At 40.4% G+C, this 16,092-nt stretch overlaps 1 protein-coding gene across 3 annotated transcripts in view; it reads right to left on the reverse strand.

Moving 5' to 3' along the window:
• Positions 1 to 2,556: 2,556 nt before the first annotated feature.
• The window catches only part of CDYL (chromodomain Y like), a 191,945-nt gene continuing 178,409 nt past the window's right edge, over positions 2,557 to 16,092 (reverse strand). The window contains exons 5-7 of one of the 3 annotated variants that reach the window (XM_073332145.1): positions 10,068 to 10,278; positions 5,696 to 5,839; positions 2,557 to 4,180 (exon numbers count right to left, since the gene is read on the reverse strand). In XM_073332145.1, the coding sequence (XP_073188246.1) occupies positions 4,022 to 4,180; positions 5,696 to 5,839; positions 10,068 to 10,278 (514 nt within the window). In that variant the 3' untranslated portion in view covers positions 2,557 to 4,021. The remainder of the gene's footprint in view (positions 4,181 to 5,695; positions 5,840 to 10,067; positions 10,279 to 16,092) is intronic. The other 2 variants (XM_073332143.1, XM_073332144.1) reach the window with 2 other exon arrangements.

Here is a 16,092-nt window from a genome sequence, read left to right on the forward strand (position 1 = left end):
AAGAACAGCAGTTACTGCAAGCTACATAACTATTCTTTCTGTAGTTCACTGGGAGTGAAGCAAAACCTGAGAGTGGCCCTTAGAAGCTAAATCTGAAGCTTCAGACTCAGGTAAGTTGTTTGAGATTTATCTACCACTGTAAATGCATACACAGCTTTACAAAAATAGGTAAAACGTATGCTAGAAAAAGAAGGCATCATTACCAAAAGAGGAATGCATGGAGAAAACAGATTTAAAATGTCTTGGGTCACTTTTTACACTCTATACCTGGTTTATGGGAACTAGGAGGATGTCTCTGTCCTCACAGCTACCAGTTCACTGTTTCTTACATAGGAGAACAAACTCTGCTTTGATCAGCTTTATTAGATGGCATGGGTTCCTGAATGATTTGCTTTGGAGATCTGCTGGGAAATAAGCCAAGGTAGAGATTTTTCAGAATAGTTAAAGGTACAACTCTAGATTAGGCCAACTTAAATTCAAATACCTGTTGGGAAATATTGGCTGGAAAACTAACCTTGCACATGTCTCTTTGCAAACAAATAATTCTTGCAGAAGGCTAGAAAACTCACTCACTACTGAAAATGCTCTCAAAGAAACACAGGTGTTTCTGGTGAACTCCTAACGGGATGAGAGAGGTTCTGCAGGAAAAGAGGCCCCAGACTTACTGTGCTGAGATGCCTCCTAAATTGATCCACACTTTGAGCACCAGTCCAGTTTTGTGAGGAACCAGTGTTCTGAAAAAACACATGCCTTGAAGTGTCTGTGTCAAACCCCCTCTGAGTGTTATTAAACAAGTGGGAAAAGAGGTGTGCTGCTTTGCTGGATATGACTTTGACTTTACATTCATTTAATAATTGAGGCACTCATTCTATAGCCCAAGGAGGAAAAGCTCAAGGTGTGTAAGTACCTACAAGCTTTTGATTTGGAGGCAAATGCACAAAAGAGGGAAAAAACCTATTTCTAAGCTGTAACTTTCCCCAAATTATTAATTTGCAATCTTTTTTTTAAAAGCTAACCTTCATGAAATTGTGTATCAAATTCCATTTTTTGTAATAATTTGTTGGAGTAAATCTGCAGTGCCCAGCCTCTGCCCACACATGCACATATATGTGTGCAGGTGTTAACATTTGCACATTCAAAACTTATTAGACCCATAGGTTTTTGCAAGTATTTTTTAAAAAAGTTACTGACAAATATGTACACAGGCAAACTTCAAATTTAGTGCACTAGCCAATACATACACATACAGAGAGAGAAATCTACATCTCAATGTTAGAATGTGGGAGATACATTGCATCAGAGTCTCCATTCTCTCCCAAGTTTTACATCAGCGTAACCTCACAGGTTTTAATGGAGTTTCTCTTGACTTTGAAGGGAGAGAAGAATCAGCCTAGCAGAGACAGCTTTTTCTCTAGATAGTTTGGTATATAGGCAACAGTGTTATCTCAAAGTATAAAAGCATGTTTTTGATGACCCTTGACAGTTTATATGTAGGTGCTGCTTGTGACATTGAGTAGGAATTGTCAGAGTTACATATAGTATGAACGACTGGGATAGAGTCCCTGCTGTTTATAAACAAACCGCATAATAGCCAGAACCCATTAATCCCCAAACACGTCTTGGCGAGCTAGATTTGAGCATCAATTTAATCTCACTTTAATTATTTTAATCACATCTCAATTTCAGGGTTTTCTTTTATGGGTCACATTATCTGATTGTTCATTTTCTTGTGGCTCTTAAAAGTGACACGTGGTCAGAATATTATGAAAGTTAGAGGAGCATCCCACAGAACAAAGGGTCAGGTTTGTAATCATACGTATGTGAAAGGGGTTGTACATGTGACCAGCATGTTTAGATAAAGTTCTGCAGGCAGCTTGGCGAGAATGTGTGCGCGTGGGCATACAGGATGTTGCCAGGTCGGTCACCATGTCCAGGTGAGGTTGAGTTTGTTTGATTACTATGGTGTAGCAAAAGTGGGATTCCTTTCCATTTGAATCGCCTGTGAGCATATTGGAAGAATTACTGACCTGATCCTTATTTACATTAAGGCCCCTCTACAATGCCATGGCAGCATAAAGGAGCATAGAGATGCAATATATACCCACCTTAAGGCTTATTTAGAATGACAGAGGGGTGTAATGAGTATCTGGCTGAAATTCTATAAATCAGAATCTGGTCTAGCATGCTGGGTTTCTTCTCTCCCTTCAATATGATCACCTCCAAACAAATTTCAGTTACTGGTTTGTAGAACTAGTGGGAAAAACTGTATTCTGCCCTTTTGAAATGCCCAGAAGGAGACCCAACCATAAACAGATTAGTCTTTTGGAGATAGAGGGAAAACAGAATACATGAAGCTATTCTAGCAGAATGGTTTACAGCAGAGACTCCACTTTCCACTTGACAGTGTGGGGAAACTGTAATAGATTAAAGCATTAAACTTTCATTGCTGTAATACCATCACTTACAGGGTTTGTTAAAGATGGGAGATTCCTTTATCTTGGAAGCTGATATTTGAAAAAGAGGACAGAGAGAAACCCATTTAAAATGTGTTAAGAAATATTAGTTTTATTTTAACCAATTTTCACAGCTGAATATTTATTCTATAAAAACTTTACAGATTGTACAGTTTATATATAGTTCAAACTACTAGAACAAAAGTAGGTCCCACAGATGCAAAAATACTGTACCAATCCAAGGTAAAAGCAATTTACATAGTGTACAGCTCTCCACCAGGAAGGGAGGTGGTCAGTTCCAAGTATAAACTTCAAAACTGTACAAAAATAAGGTTTGATTTTTCATTCTTCATAATACATTCAATAAGATTGCAAGCACAGATACCCTAGTAATAGTAGATATCTGCAGTCAGGAATCAGTAACCAGTCCTGAAAGGAATGCAAAATAGGTCTATTTACACAGGGCACTCTTTTACACCATATTGTGTATATATAGTGTATATTTAAAATAATAAAAAAGCATTGACAAAGAACATTAAACATCTAATATAAGGTAGGTTTTTTTTATAAAAGGAGTTTTTGTATGTAATAGTGTGCCAAAAGAATTTTAACTTATTTAAATAAAATATATTCTAAGTGAACCTAAAATGCATTTTTGGTGTAATACATCAATTAATCCAGCAAATAGAAAAAACCATACTGTGTATAAAGTAGTATTCTCACCCAGCAACAGAAGCACTTATGTAGTTATTAAAAAAAAAATCAAACTATTTAAAGAACACTAAAACTAACTTATAACTTAGGATATTCATATACATAAGATATTCAGTGATTCACTAATACTGCAAAACAAGCTTTTTCCCCCCCAAGAGACAGTGGTTTCTTTATGCTATCTAGGTAAGCATTAGACATGTTCCCCCCGCAAAAAAGGGGTTGAGTGTTTTCTTAGCATAGCTCCTGAGCACACTCTTTTTGGGATATTTATCTAATTAAATCTTTCATTATAGGGTTTTATTCTCAAACAAAAAAAATTTAGAATATTCCATTCATTAGTTGAGGTATTTCAACCTTCTTCTGAGATCAAGACAATGCCTTATCTTAAGCCACTTGTTGGGCTGTGAAAATAGGGGCTGGCTAATACCCGTTTCAATTCTGTATTTTAGTGAAGGGGGAAAGCATTATTCAGACTTCCCTGCCACACAGAAAATAATACAACACAATTCACTCTTCCCCCCCCCCCACCCCCATTCTTTCTGATACAGTACTAGCCAATGATAACAAAAACTAGAGCCTCAAAGAGATGTTTGGTAGTGCACTCCATTATAATTCTTAGTTTGTGTATATAAAGATATATATATCTATATATATATCTATATAGGGAGAGTTTTTTTGTTCGTTTCTTTTTTAAGATACAGTACTTTACAACCCCTTGACAATAAGTGTGAGGGTCTTTCCAATCCCATCCCCAAGCTTTGAGCTATGGGTGACTTAGTAACAAAATAAAATTGGGGCATTTTTATGCCCCATATGTCCAGGTAAATACAACTCCAGTGTCAGTGCACATCTCATCAGAACTCATCGATTTTCCTTTGCAGGTATTTTAACATAGAGTCCATCCCTTGTGCAGAGCCCCAGATTTTCTTTAAAGCTTCACACTCCTTGTCATTTGCTTGTTCTAAGTCCACCTTCATGATATTACGGACTAAAGCTTTGGATTCTTCAAGCACCTGTAGCACAAAAACCACAAATGATATTAGTAATCTGTGTGCTAAATGTTGGTTAGTAAAGTGGAATAGTCACCTATTCCTATATGTGGGCAAATCCCAATATTGCTAAGAGAAATTATGCACATGAATCTAGGGGACAATATGTCCCACATCAAACAGTTACTTTTCCATAAAGTAATACAGGAGTTTCTTCATTCTCTGCCAGATCAAAGTGGAAATATTTGAGTATGAACCAAATAAATGAAAAACTTGACGGGTTTCAAGATTATCCTGTTACCATAAAAATAAGACTTTGTAGCTGGTATTAAAAGGGATAGAAGTCATTATAACAACTTGGTGAATTCTGATCACAACACTGTGTTTTCCAAGATTGTCCGAATTATAACCTGGTAGACCTTAAATCTAAAAAACAGCTTTTTTTATTTTTAATTCAAATTCCATAGGCTGCTTTTAAATGCTAAAGTTGATGATTTTTAGACTATTCATCCGTCCTTCTCCGAAAACAAAGACTTCATAAGAGCAGAAACTGATGTTGATTTGTTGTGAAGATTGTGATGATCTAGGAGTTTAAAATATACTTTACATGTTGGTAAAACTCCAGCTGACAGGTGTGAAACTGCCACCTGTGTACAGGAGCAGGAAGGCTTCTGTATCTTCTTACTAGGTGTATCTCTGTGAGTTTAACCTAATTTAATGGAATGTCAAGAATTTGATACTCGTGATTCTTATGTACAGGTATATTTAGAATAGTCTTTTGATATGTGATAAAATGTTTGTAAATATTTAAGTTACATTGTGTAAGTGGGTCTTTGATGTGAAAGTGGTGGAGTCTGTTCTTTCTTTCTAGGGCAAATGAAGTGCTGACCCCAAAAGCTACTTTGAGCAGGTATGCAATTAAGGGACTGAAACTGTTAGTACTTAAAGATGGTTAAAAAATTCTCCTCCCCCACCCTGGTTTTATTAGTATTTATAGCCAGCTGTTGAGATGAAGGAAAAATCATGGATTATTTTCTATCCAAATTTGGAAACTTCAGTGTAGTTTGTTTTTTGACAGATTTTATTGACGACACTATTGCTACTGTTAAACACAGAGGAGTTAGCCACAGTGTGGTGTTAAAGCAAAGACCCTTCTCTTCTTCTCCACCCCTACCCCCACCCTCAGATACACCTGCCATTAATTTCTGTATTTCTGCTTAGTTCTTATGGCAGCTATTTCAATTTTTAATTTGGAGTTAGCTAGTATTATTCTCTTTCTACGTGGAGTTAATAACTTAGATTTTGCCTTGTGTTCTTAATCCTAGAATCTATTCAGCCTGTGATAATTTGAGAGGTTTCTCTCTCCTTGACCTCTTTATTCTTTAATGAGAATATTGGAATTTGGTATTAAAACTCTGTGCTCCAATCTACATAATTTATCTCAAGTACTCCTTGCGAATTGTTTCTAGAAAGATGAGTGAATGATGTAGTTCATTATTAATCTATTTATAAAATGGAAGAAAATAAAATGAAACTTACAACTGAATTACATGTGACAAGTTCCTTAATTCGAACCATTACTTCCTGTGTGAATGTTCCCGGCCAAAACACTTGAGATACCAATCCTTTTGCACAAGCTTCCTGCGCAGTCAACTTCCTTCCACTGAACAACATTTCATTTGCCTGAGGGGATAAAAAGTTATTTCTGATATGAAATGTAATGACAAAAGAAAAGTTTAAAAGAAAATGTTAATAAAATGCCTGCACTAGTTGGGATGTTTGGTTGTACTGTAGCTCTCCAGTGTTAATCCAAATACATCAGTAATATAGAAAAAAGAAAATAGATGTAAAATTGTTGTGTTGCCAGCTATCATAACTCAGTAGTTAATCAGAGATGGGTCTGTGATTAAATAAGAAATCACCAGATAAATACTTGAGAAAAGTCACACTTTTTCCATTCATGAATGGTTAAGATGTAATTCACTTGAGTGCTATTTTTAATTCATACTAAAAATAAATCGTAATTAGATAGCAACTGTTAAAAAAATCTGAAAAACAGATGGAAATGGTTACAAGTGGCAGTTTGATGCATCTCCTGTGTTTGATTAGTTTTAGTGGTTTAATTTTTACTTCTGCAGCACTAACAAACAGTAACATTCCTCCACAGATCACCATTCAGTTGACTCATTTTCTGTGTTGGAAGAAAGCACATTTAAGTCATGCAGCAACAAATTTTGCAGCTTTAAAATGTTACCACGGAGACTTTACATATTTAAATTGTGATATTCTTACAGGGCCTAATCCCAAAGTCAACTGAATTCAGTAGGAGTTTTTCCAGCAACTTGAATGAGCTTTTGATCCAGTTCATAGTATTTCCTCCTTTCTATTAACCTCATACAGATGTTGTTTTAATACTTAATTTAAAAACAGCTGTTTTGAGAGTAGGTGGATAGAGCTTCTGTTCTTTCTGAACCCTTGAGGCCTAGTTTTAAATAGTATTTTTATCAAATGGATTATAGGCATGGAATGAGAAAATATATTGGAGTACAGGATAATTCTCTCACGCAGGAGTTAGTGCACTATTATAAATAATGTGTATTATTTTCTAATGTTAAATACACCTATGCTAATAAGGTAAAATGTATTATTTGCGCTGTTAGTCCCTGATCCTGCAAACACTTAATTTTAAGCACAAATATTTCTATCTTTTAACATTCTAGTCCATTCTTAGTAGGTGCTGCACTGATAGTCCTTCTTTAATACTGAGTTGCTACTTTCTACATTAAAGGAAATCACAAGGCTATTGAGTACATTTATTTGCAACTGAAACATTACTCAATGACAAGGCCATTGTATCATAGCTCATGGAATACCGAGAAGAAATATGAGACGGATCTGACAGATTTAGCATTTCTTAAGTGCCAAGCATTATTCAACTGGTTATCTTAAGACTTTCATCTAAGGATCTTAAATAACTTACAAATCACTATCCCCATTTTACAGATGAGGAAACTTAAGGCCCAGAGTGATTAAATGACAATGATACAGTGAAATAAAAGATCTGAGTTCTATTGCTAACAAATAAAGTTACTGATGCCCAGTCCACTAGACACACAGATTATACCATGTGTTGAAAGGTTTCATAGAATAGTTTTGCTGTATTTGCAGATCCAAAGGAAGACACTGTAAACAGATTTCCATCTCAAGTTGCAGAAAGGAAGCTATGAATCATGTACAAAAAGAGAAAGTGTTGGGTACATCCACCTATAAATCCACCTTGTGTAAAAAGTTTGTGAACCTGTTCGCAAAATTGGAAAGTATATTTGTGATGGCTGTAAAGTGACAAAACTATAGCTACATAGAGTTATAGTCCATGATGCAACATTCTTATCTTATAACACTTGATGTCAAGTGAACACATCAGGAAAAGGAAGTATCTTTTGCGAGAAAGTACAAAGTGAAGAACTTCTGAACCAACACTGAGTTTACTTTTTGTAATTACAAATCTACTTGGGATTTATAAATGTAATGTATCTAATTATTTATCATCTGTGGGAGTGTATGAATTCCAGAGTGACTTTTTATTCTTTTGGAACCTGATCGATCTGGCTGAGCTCTTTCAACAAGAAATAGTATAAAGAACTGTAATGAAAAATGTTTTGGTCATGTTAAATCTCATTTACAAGCTACAAAACAGCAGAGCCTCTCCAACTTGAAGTAAGCACGCAGTAGTGTTATGGTTTGACAGGTTTTGAAGGGGAATGCGTTCTGCTATGGGCTGGCACTTAGTTCTTGATCTAGCTCCAATACATGCCAAAAAGTTAACAGCAATTTGACCAGAGTCCTGCTGTCAACAACATTCTGCAAACATCACCTGTATTTCTGCTCTGAAAATGGACAGCGCTCTTGGCCATTTCCCACAGAAATAGAATAAAATGTAAAAAGTAACAACACAATACGTTTCACTAACCTGCTGAGTGTTAAGTTCTCTTTTGGGTACATCCACACAGAGCAACAAAACAAAACAGCAGTGAGTCTGAGCCCAGGGCTCTAGACTGAGGTTCAGGCTATGGTGCTAAGGATAACTCTAGACATTCAGGCTCAGGCTCAGACTCTGAAAGCCCCTTTCTCCCCAAGATTCAGAGCCCAAGCCCAAATGGCTACATGGCTATTTTTAGCAGCATAGCGCAAGCCCAAGGCTGTAGTGCTGGGCTCTGAGATTCGCTGCCATGAGGCTTTTTTGCCACGTAGACACACTGTTCCTTCATTCCTCCATTCATTTCCTACTCATTCTGTTCCAATTCCTCTCTCCATTTTGTCCTCATTTTTAAAAAATCCGATTAGCACATGATCCCCTCTCCTGACAAGTTATAAACATGATCCTAGGGCACAATATGTTCTAGAACGTGGTTATTTTTTAAAAAAGTACAGTAATATAGGAATTGCTATACTGGCTCAGACCATCTAGTCCAGTATTCAATCTCTGGTTAGCCAGAACCAGCTGATTTAAGAATAGTTTTTGCTACAAGTAGAAAAATCAGTACATTCCCCAAGGAACATGAAAAGGGCAGGCTTTATGCAATCTAAACCCAAACTTTCTAAAAAATAATCAGTCACAAAGTTTCTCAAAGCTAGAAACCAAATACAAATGGAAAGAAATGACTGCTCACTTAGAGTAGACACGAGTATGAAAAAATTATTAATCTAACACATTTACATTTTTCTATTAAAGAACTATATCCAGCTGTCTCACAATGAGGTCTCTTAATTAGTTATGAAATCTATTCAAACTTTAATTACACTAGTAAAAAAAAAATTAAAGTTCCTTTTAAATCAATCAGTAAGTGCCTCTGTGTGTGTGTGTGTGTGTGTGGCAGGGGGAGGTTCTAGAAAAAAAAATGCAGGCAGCCCTAGGCACTTGCTTCATGGAGCTGCTAGTCAATTTCATACTGGCTTAGGCTGCAAGTCTAACATCAAATGGTGCTCAGAAGGATGCATATATATTTTGAAATAAAATGCACAGTAGTATGAAGCAAAATGAAAAATAATGAAGATAACTGTGGCTTGTTTCAGCTTTTTTTAAACATTGTCCCTGTATTTGATTTTTTTTTTAAGCTGTATGTAAATGCAGTTTCAGCAGTCACATGATATGGGGACATGTTTTTAACCTACTGATCCTACAGACTACACACTTCCCTGGCATAACACTTAGGAGTGACAAACAAAAGTGTCTTCTTGGAACACTTGAGAGAAATAAAATATCAGGATATTAATATGTTAATATTAAACAAAGCCACTTCAACTGATATGTGCATCTTAGTAAAGTTTGACAAGGCTACTCATGCATGACAAAAAGAAAAAACCCACACAACTTAAAATAAATGGATATATCTTACATGTTAAGATAAGATTGCGGGAAGTAAGCAACTATAGGTGGCAGCTAGAAATGCAATACTCCAGTATAATTGTGCTTGACTTAGGCATTATGCCTTTAGGAGCACAGGGGGAACAGAGTACTCTCTGCCTTACGCCTTTAAAGGATGCAGCATTCAATCCCTCATGTTCTGGCCCAGATCTGCTGGCTAATATGGAGGGAGAGGAAGCATGTTTGTGGCCCAGTTTTCCCTTCTCCTTCCCTTTTGGGGAGACCTCTGCCACTACAGCCAGTTAACCTTGCACAAGGAGAAGGGTTATAATTAGCCCATGCTCCCTCTCGCTTTTCTTTTGTATACCCATGGAGGCCTCGTCACAGTCTAGTCAGAATAGATAAGCTAAAAATATATTTATTTCTCATGTTTTATTTCATAAAACAATTACAATCCACGCACCAATGAAAACATGACAGGATCACTGTAGATAAAACACTAATGGGGCAGAAAGCTGATTATTTATTTTTATTAAAGTTACTTACAGAAGCCAGGCCCATTATCCTAGGAAATGTGAGGGATGAACATCCATCTGGACTCTGTCCAAAAGTAGTGTACGGTGTCTGAAACCAAGCCTTCTCATTAGCCCAAACCACATCACAGAGAGATAATATAGATGCTCCAAGTCCAATGGCTGGGCCATTTACTGCTACAATGATGGGCTTCTTAAACTGAATAAAAGTATTCACAAAATTCCTGAAAAAAAACGAACACTCCATCACTACACATTTTAGCAGCAAAATGTATCAGCTGCTCAGCACTCAGTAATAAACAGTCTCCACAGCAACTAGCTGTAAACAACATTTCAAGAACTTGCTCTACTCCCTCACCCTCTGCAGAACACAACCACTGGGTATCTGCAGACCTCCCACAGCCCTGTGTGGTCCTTAAGGGATGGTTGTGTGTGGCAATTGACATCACTGGTAGTAGAACATTACTGAGTATGCTCAGGGAGCATTCCCAGATTTATCTTAAAACAGAGAGGAAGGGGAGCCTTCCCTGAAAAAAACAAATCTGCTTTTTGGAAACAAGTGGGAAAAGATCCATCAATAACTTCAGCCCTGTTATCAATCACAGATCTTTAAAACCTTCCCTGCTTCATCCCTTGATCTTCCATGTTCATCATGATCCTCAGAGGTCTAAGTGCCTTAAGGATAAGCAAACTCATCTTTCTTTAGCCACCCAGAACAACATCAGTTTATTTCAGCGCCCAATGGCATCAAAGGCTTGGATAATGCATGGGTTAACATGTGGAATTGTGGAGTTCAAATGTGTAGCATAAGTGCCATCTGGGTACGACAGAAGCATGCAATCAATCCCAGGGAAATGGCAATGAAGAGGGAATAAAAATCTTGAGAGCCCTGGGGTGAGAGCGGCCATTTAAATGTTTATGTTTATAGTGTAACAGAATACTTTGCACATAATTTGGATTTGGTGTAATTTTTCTCTCTTCCCATATCCAAAGTTTATTCCAAACTTGATTACCTCACAAACACGAAGCACCTTCAAGCAACTATTACATTGAAATCTGTCATATTTTTGAGACCTAAGTTAGAATTGTGAAGGGAAAATGGGGGACTATATTGTGGGGAAGGGGAAAGAGAGCCCCTGGCATGAGGGAGGGGTGGTAGGCAGTTCCTGAAATAGAGGGGAATGGGAGGATGACACACAGAACTTGTGGGGATGGGGGTGAAATGGAGGGATGCAAGGAGCCCCTCATATGTGCAACAAAGCATGCAACCCTCAAGTATGTAAACACCTCAGGACAACAGCCCTTTCTGTTTAGCTCGCTGATTCTGGATTTACATTAAGAATTACTCCCAAGTGAGAAGGTCTGGGATAGACTTGAAAAACCTGAGTAGTCTTGTCTACGGTAGAGAACACCACCATCAAAACTTTCAAAGGTGTGACTGCCTGGGGTAGGAGTACTGGATGAAAGCATTATATTGGGGCAGCTTTCTGTCCACAATAGCCCTGCAATGGTGCTGGCTGTCCTTGTGTGCTACTGCCAAGGTGTGGTACAAGCACAATAAGCACTTCCAAAAGTATTGGCATTGCTGAATTTCTCTAGCCTAAACAAAGTCAACATACTGTTTAATCAGGCCAAAAAGGATGGAGACAAAAATGAACATGAGGAGACAAAAGGAAACAGGCTTGATCAGGCATTGAATTGTCTGAAACCACAAATGTTTTGAAACAATGAAACAGAAATATAATCTTGCTTCTTCTTTGAGTGATGGTCCATATATGGATGCAAATGCGGACGTGCAGGTGTGCCATGTACCGGAGCCAGAAGTTTTTCGTAGCAGTGCCCATTGACCCACACGTGCATCATGTATCCCCTCGTCTTTGCAGATGAGGCTATAATAGGCTGTGTGGGTCGATGCCGCTCCAGTTCCCTCCTACTGCCACATGGCTGGAGTTGGAACCCCTGTTCCTCCATGCTCTTAGCTCCGCTGAGAGAGTGATCTTTGCCCTTTTACCTGTATATAGTTGTAAATAGTTTGTTTTTCCTTGCAGTTAGTAGAGTTAGTGTAGTTTGCTCCCTCTTTGGGGAACAACCTTCCCCCCTCGCCTAAATACAGGGACTAACTATGCCCTGTCAGACTGGCTTCAAGAACTGTACATTGTGCCCGTGCTCATTTTGGTGAGTGACGAGCAGCAACGCTGCTTGTATTGCCTCAGAGAGGCCAATTTTGCCATCCATTGCAGTATTTGCAAAGTGTTCTAGGCCTGAATGCAAGGGGCTTAAGAACTTCACCACAGGAAGTTCCTCATGGAGGAGGCCAGTGCCCATGTGTGCATTCAGATCCGGAACTGGTGTTGGATCATATTAAAGAAGTTCTGTATTAAAATCACAAATGAGTTTGATTCCCCAGAGTTTAAATTACTAATTAAGAAGTCTCTTGGTTTTTGGTACTGTTTCTCTCCCTCTCTAACAACAGAAACAGCACCCAGAGACTCCCCGCCCTTTTGTTGTATTAACAATTGTGATTAAAATAGAGATAGAGGATGTATGTGGATGGATGCTTGGTGTGGATAATAACTGAATGATCAGGGAGGTGCCAGCCTAAGAATCCAGTGTCCATCGGCTGAAGAAGGCGTCAAGTGGAAATAACCAGAGCGCGCCCGCCCCCCCCCCCCCCCCCCCCCCCCGGAGGGCAGACTGGAATCCACCCAACAGCCTCAAGAATGGGAGAACCAAAGAACAAGATAACATCTTGGAGCCGTCAGGAATGTGCTATCTGCTGATTGATTCAGCAACAGCATGATGAAGCAATTCCCATAGACTGGCATAGGAAGAAATTCCTATAAAAATAGACTCTAAAAAGTGAGAACTTTGGAGTCTGATTCTGCAAACCAACTTCCAGGAGCATCAGATGAGCATCTGACAAGGCCCTGCTCCCTCCTCATGTCCAGGCCACCTGGCCAGTGGCTTGGCATGAGCAACTCTAAGGCTGGTAACTATGATAACAACCTTGCAGAACCTGTGTGTGTGTTTGTATGAATGAATGTGAGAATAAATATGAGATTGAATGGAATGTTATAGCTATAACTAACTGCTTACTATGATTCTTTCTGTTTTCACAATAAATGTGGTATTTTGCCTTTTCCCCTTTAATAAGATCCTGCTGGTTTTTATTTTATTGGTACAACACTGGCAGAACCAGTGGTGTACCCCCCATCACCGGTGACCAGCACTCCTTCAAGCACCGGATCCACTGGTACCATGACTGTCGGAGAAGCTCCGCCACGAGGGGAAAAAGCACAGCCATGGCCACAAGAACAGATCCCCGACCAGGACACAGCCTTCCCTCCCTGAGCTGTGCCAAGTCGGGTGAGAAGTTGCACATTGACCTGGCCGCTCCACCACCAAAGGATCCCAGACTTGAGGATAAGGCAAAAAAGAAACACAATCCAATGGTACTGTCGGCTCCACCGGGCCCATGCCGGTGCTCTCCCCATTGCGTTTACCGCCCATCCCACCAGCTCAACTAATGCCGCTTGGACCCTCGGGGCCACCCCACACCTCTGGTTGCCTAGACCCACTACTCTCTACTGAGGTCACCGCTCGTCTCCACTCACCCATGGGGCCTGCTGATAGGCAGAGACCCTTACTTTGGGCTGCCCTGGGATCCAAACTGCTCAACAGATTCACTGAGAAATCCAAGGTCTGCATGGCGATGCTTGCATTGATTATCCTCTCTCCCTACCTGGGAGCCCCGTTTGCAGCGCTCGATGTGAAGGATGCCTATTTCCACATTGATATTCACCTGGCCCACTGGAAGTTTCTTTGGTTCATGGTGAGACATCACCATTACCAATTCTGAGTTCTCCCCTTCAGTACGGTGACAACTCCATTTGTCTTCACAAAAGTTGCACACATGCGATTACACGATGTTTCCTTACCTAGACGACTAGCTCCTTGTCGCACTTTCCCAACAAGTCCTCATCGTAGCCATCCTACCTCTTCGCATCCTTCTTACCTCCCTTGGTATTTGCATCATCAAGGAGAAGTCAGTCTTCGTCCCTTCCCAGATGATCAACCTTATTGGGGCCTGACTGGAATGCATCGTGGCATGTGCCTTGCTCCCAGAGGACCACTTCACTATGCTCAATTTCTGAATCATGAACTTACGCTGCCAAACCCACACCACCATCTGCCACTGTCTCTCCCTTCTGGGACATATGGCAGCCTCCATCTAGATAATGCCCCATGCCCGCCTCCACATGTGACTCCTCTCCATCTACAGACCACATAGAGACCATATTGACAGCAGAGTTCGACTCTCCCAGAGGGTCCTAGTCTCCTTTACATGGTGGACGGACCCCTCCATGACAGGTTCCCCTTTTTTCTCCTCCTACCCCCCAAACCACCATCACTACAGACTACTCCTTCACGGGCTGGGGGAGGCCCACTTGGCTCATCACAGAGCTCAATGCCTCTGGACACCACGAGAAGCCAGGATGCATATCAACATCTCGGAGCTGAGAGTGGCCCATTTCACATGTCGTGCTTTCCTCCCCCTCATATGGTCCTGCCACATTCAAGTGCTCTCACACAACATCGCAGCAGTTGTTTATATTAACAAGCAGGGCAGAGCCAAGTCTCCCTCCCTCTGTGCGGAGTCCATCCATCTGTGGAACTGCGCATCAAACACCAAGTCACACTCCAGGCCACATACCTCCCAGGCACCCAAAACTCCCTCACAGACACGCTCAACAGGTCCCTTCACGTGAACCATGAGCAGGAGTTGCACAACGCAACCCTCCAATAGCTCTTCAGCAGCTGGGGCATCCCCCATTGGGACCTCTTTGTGACCAGGGAGAATCGGTGCATTCACCTCCCAGTCTTCTATCCTAAACCCACACCTCCCATGCAGCTAGAACACTGCATTCTCTCAACATCCAACATGCGCTGGCATTCTACCTACAATGCACCCGTGCCTTTTGGGTATCACCAACACTCTATCACCATTGCCGATGGATGCAAAGATCAAGCCCTCTGACAGCAAATCTCCAAGTGGATCTCAGGGTGCATTCATGAATGTTACATGCACACCGATGTCCCCCACCTCCTGGAGTCACGGCGCACTCTAACATGAGTGCTTGCAACCACATCTGCCTGTCTCACGGAGGTTCTGTGGCAAGACATCTGCCATGCAGCATGGCGCTCCATTCACACTTTCACGTCTCACTACGCCATCGTCCTGGCGGCAGCTGCAGATGCAGTTATAGGCCGTGTTGTACTCCAGACCACACTTCCTCACACCCACCTCCATGCTGATCACTTACCTGTAACAGAAGGTTCTTTGAGATGTGTGGTCTCTATTTGGATTCCAATACCCGCCCTCCATTCCCTCTGCTTTGGCCTCGACTACTTAGTGGTAAGAGGGATACTGGAGTGGCATCGACTCTCACATTCTATTATAGCCCTGGCTGCAAACATGAGGAGGATGTACAATGCACATGTGGGTCAACAGGCACGGCTATAAAAACCTTCCAACTCCGGCGCATGGCACACCTGCACACCTACATTTGGAATCCAAAATGGGACCACACATTTCAAAGAACCTCCAGTTACAGGTAAGTAACCTCCTCTTGCTCAAGACAAAAGGGGGTCTGACATTAAAAGAATTCTGTGGAGAAACCTACTGATATTACAAAAGTACCTATATTTCCTCAGTTTGATTTTCTTCCCACTATAAAAATGAAAAAAATCTTTTCCTTAGAACAAAGCCGTAGGAGCCGAGAGATAGGCAGCAAAGTGCCAGAGCCTTCTTTAAGATGTTTTGGAATGCACAGACTGGGCTGTTACTCCTTTGCTGTCAGAAAGGGTGTTACCTGGTGAGTTTAAGACAGGATTTAAATCTCAGATATTTTCTAAAGCCTCCTCATCTCAGGAGGACAATATGAAGAAGGCAGCTTGGCATGGTAGGGAGCGGGAAGACCTTTTAGTCTTATGCTCAAATAAATGTGTTAGTCTCTAAGGTGCCACAAGTACTCCTT

The sequence above is a fragment of the Lepidochelys kempii genome, chromosome 2, assembly GCF_965140265.1.
Source record: "Lepidochelys kempii isolate rLepKem1 chromosome 2, rLepKem1.hap2, whole genome shotgun sequence".
In the NCBI taxonomy this organism is placed as follows: domain Eukaryota; kingdom Metazoa; phylum Chordata; order Testudines; family Cheloniidae; genus Lepidochelys; species Lepidochelys kempii.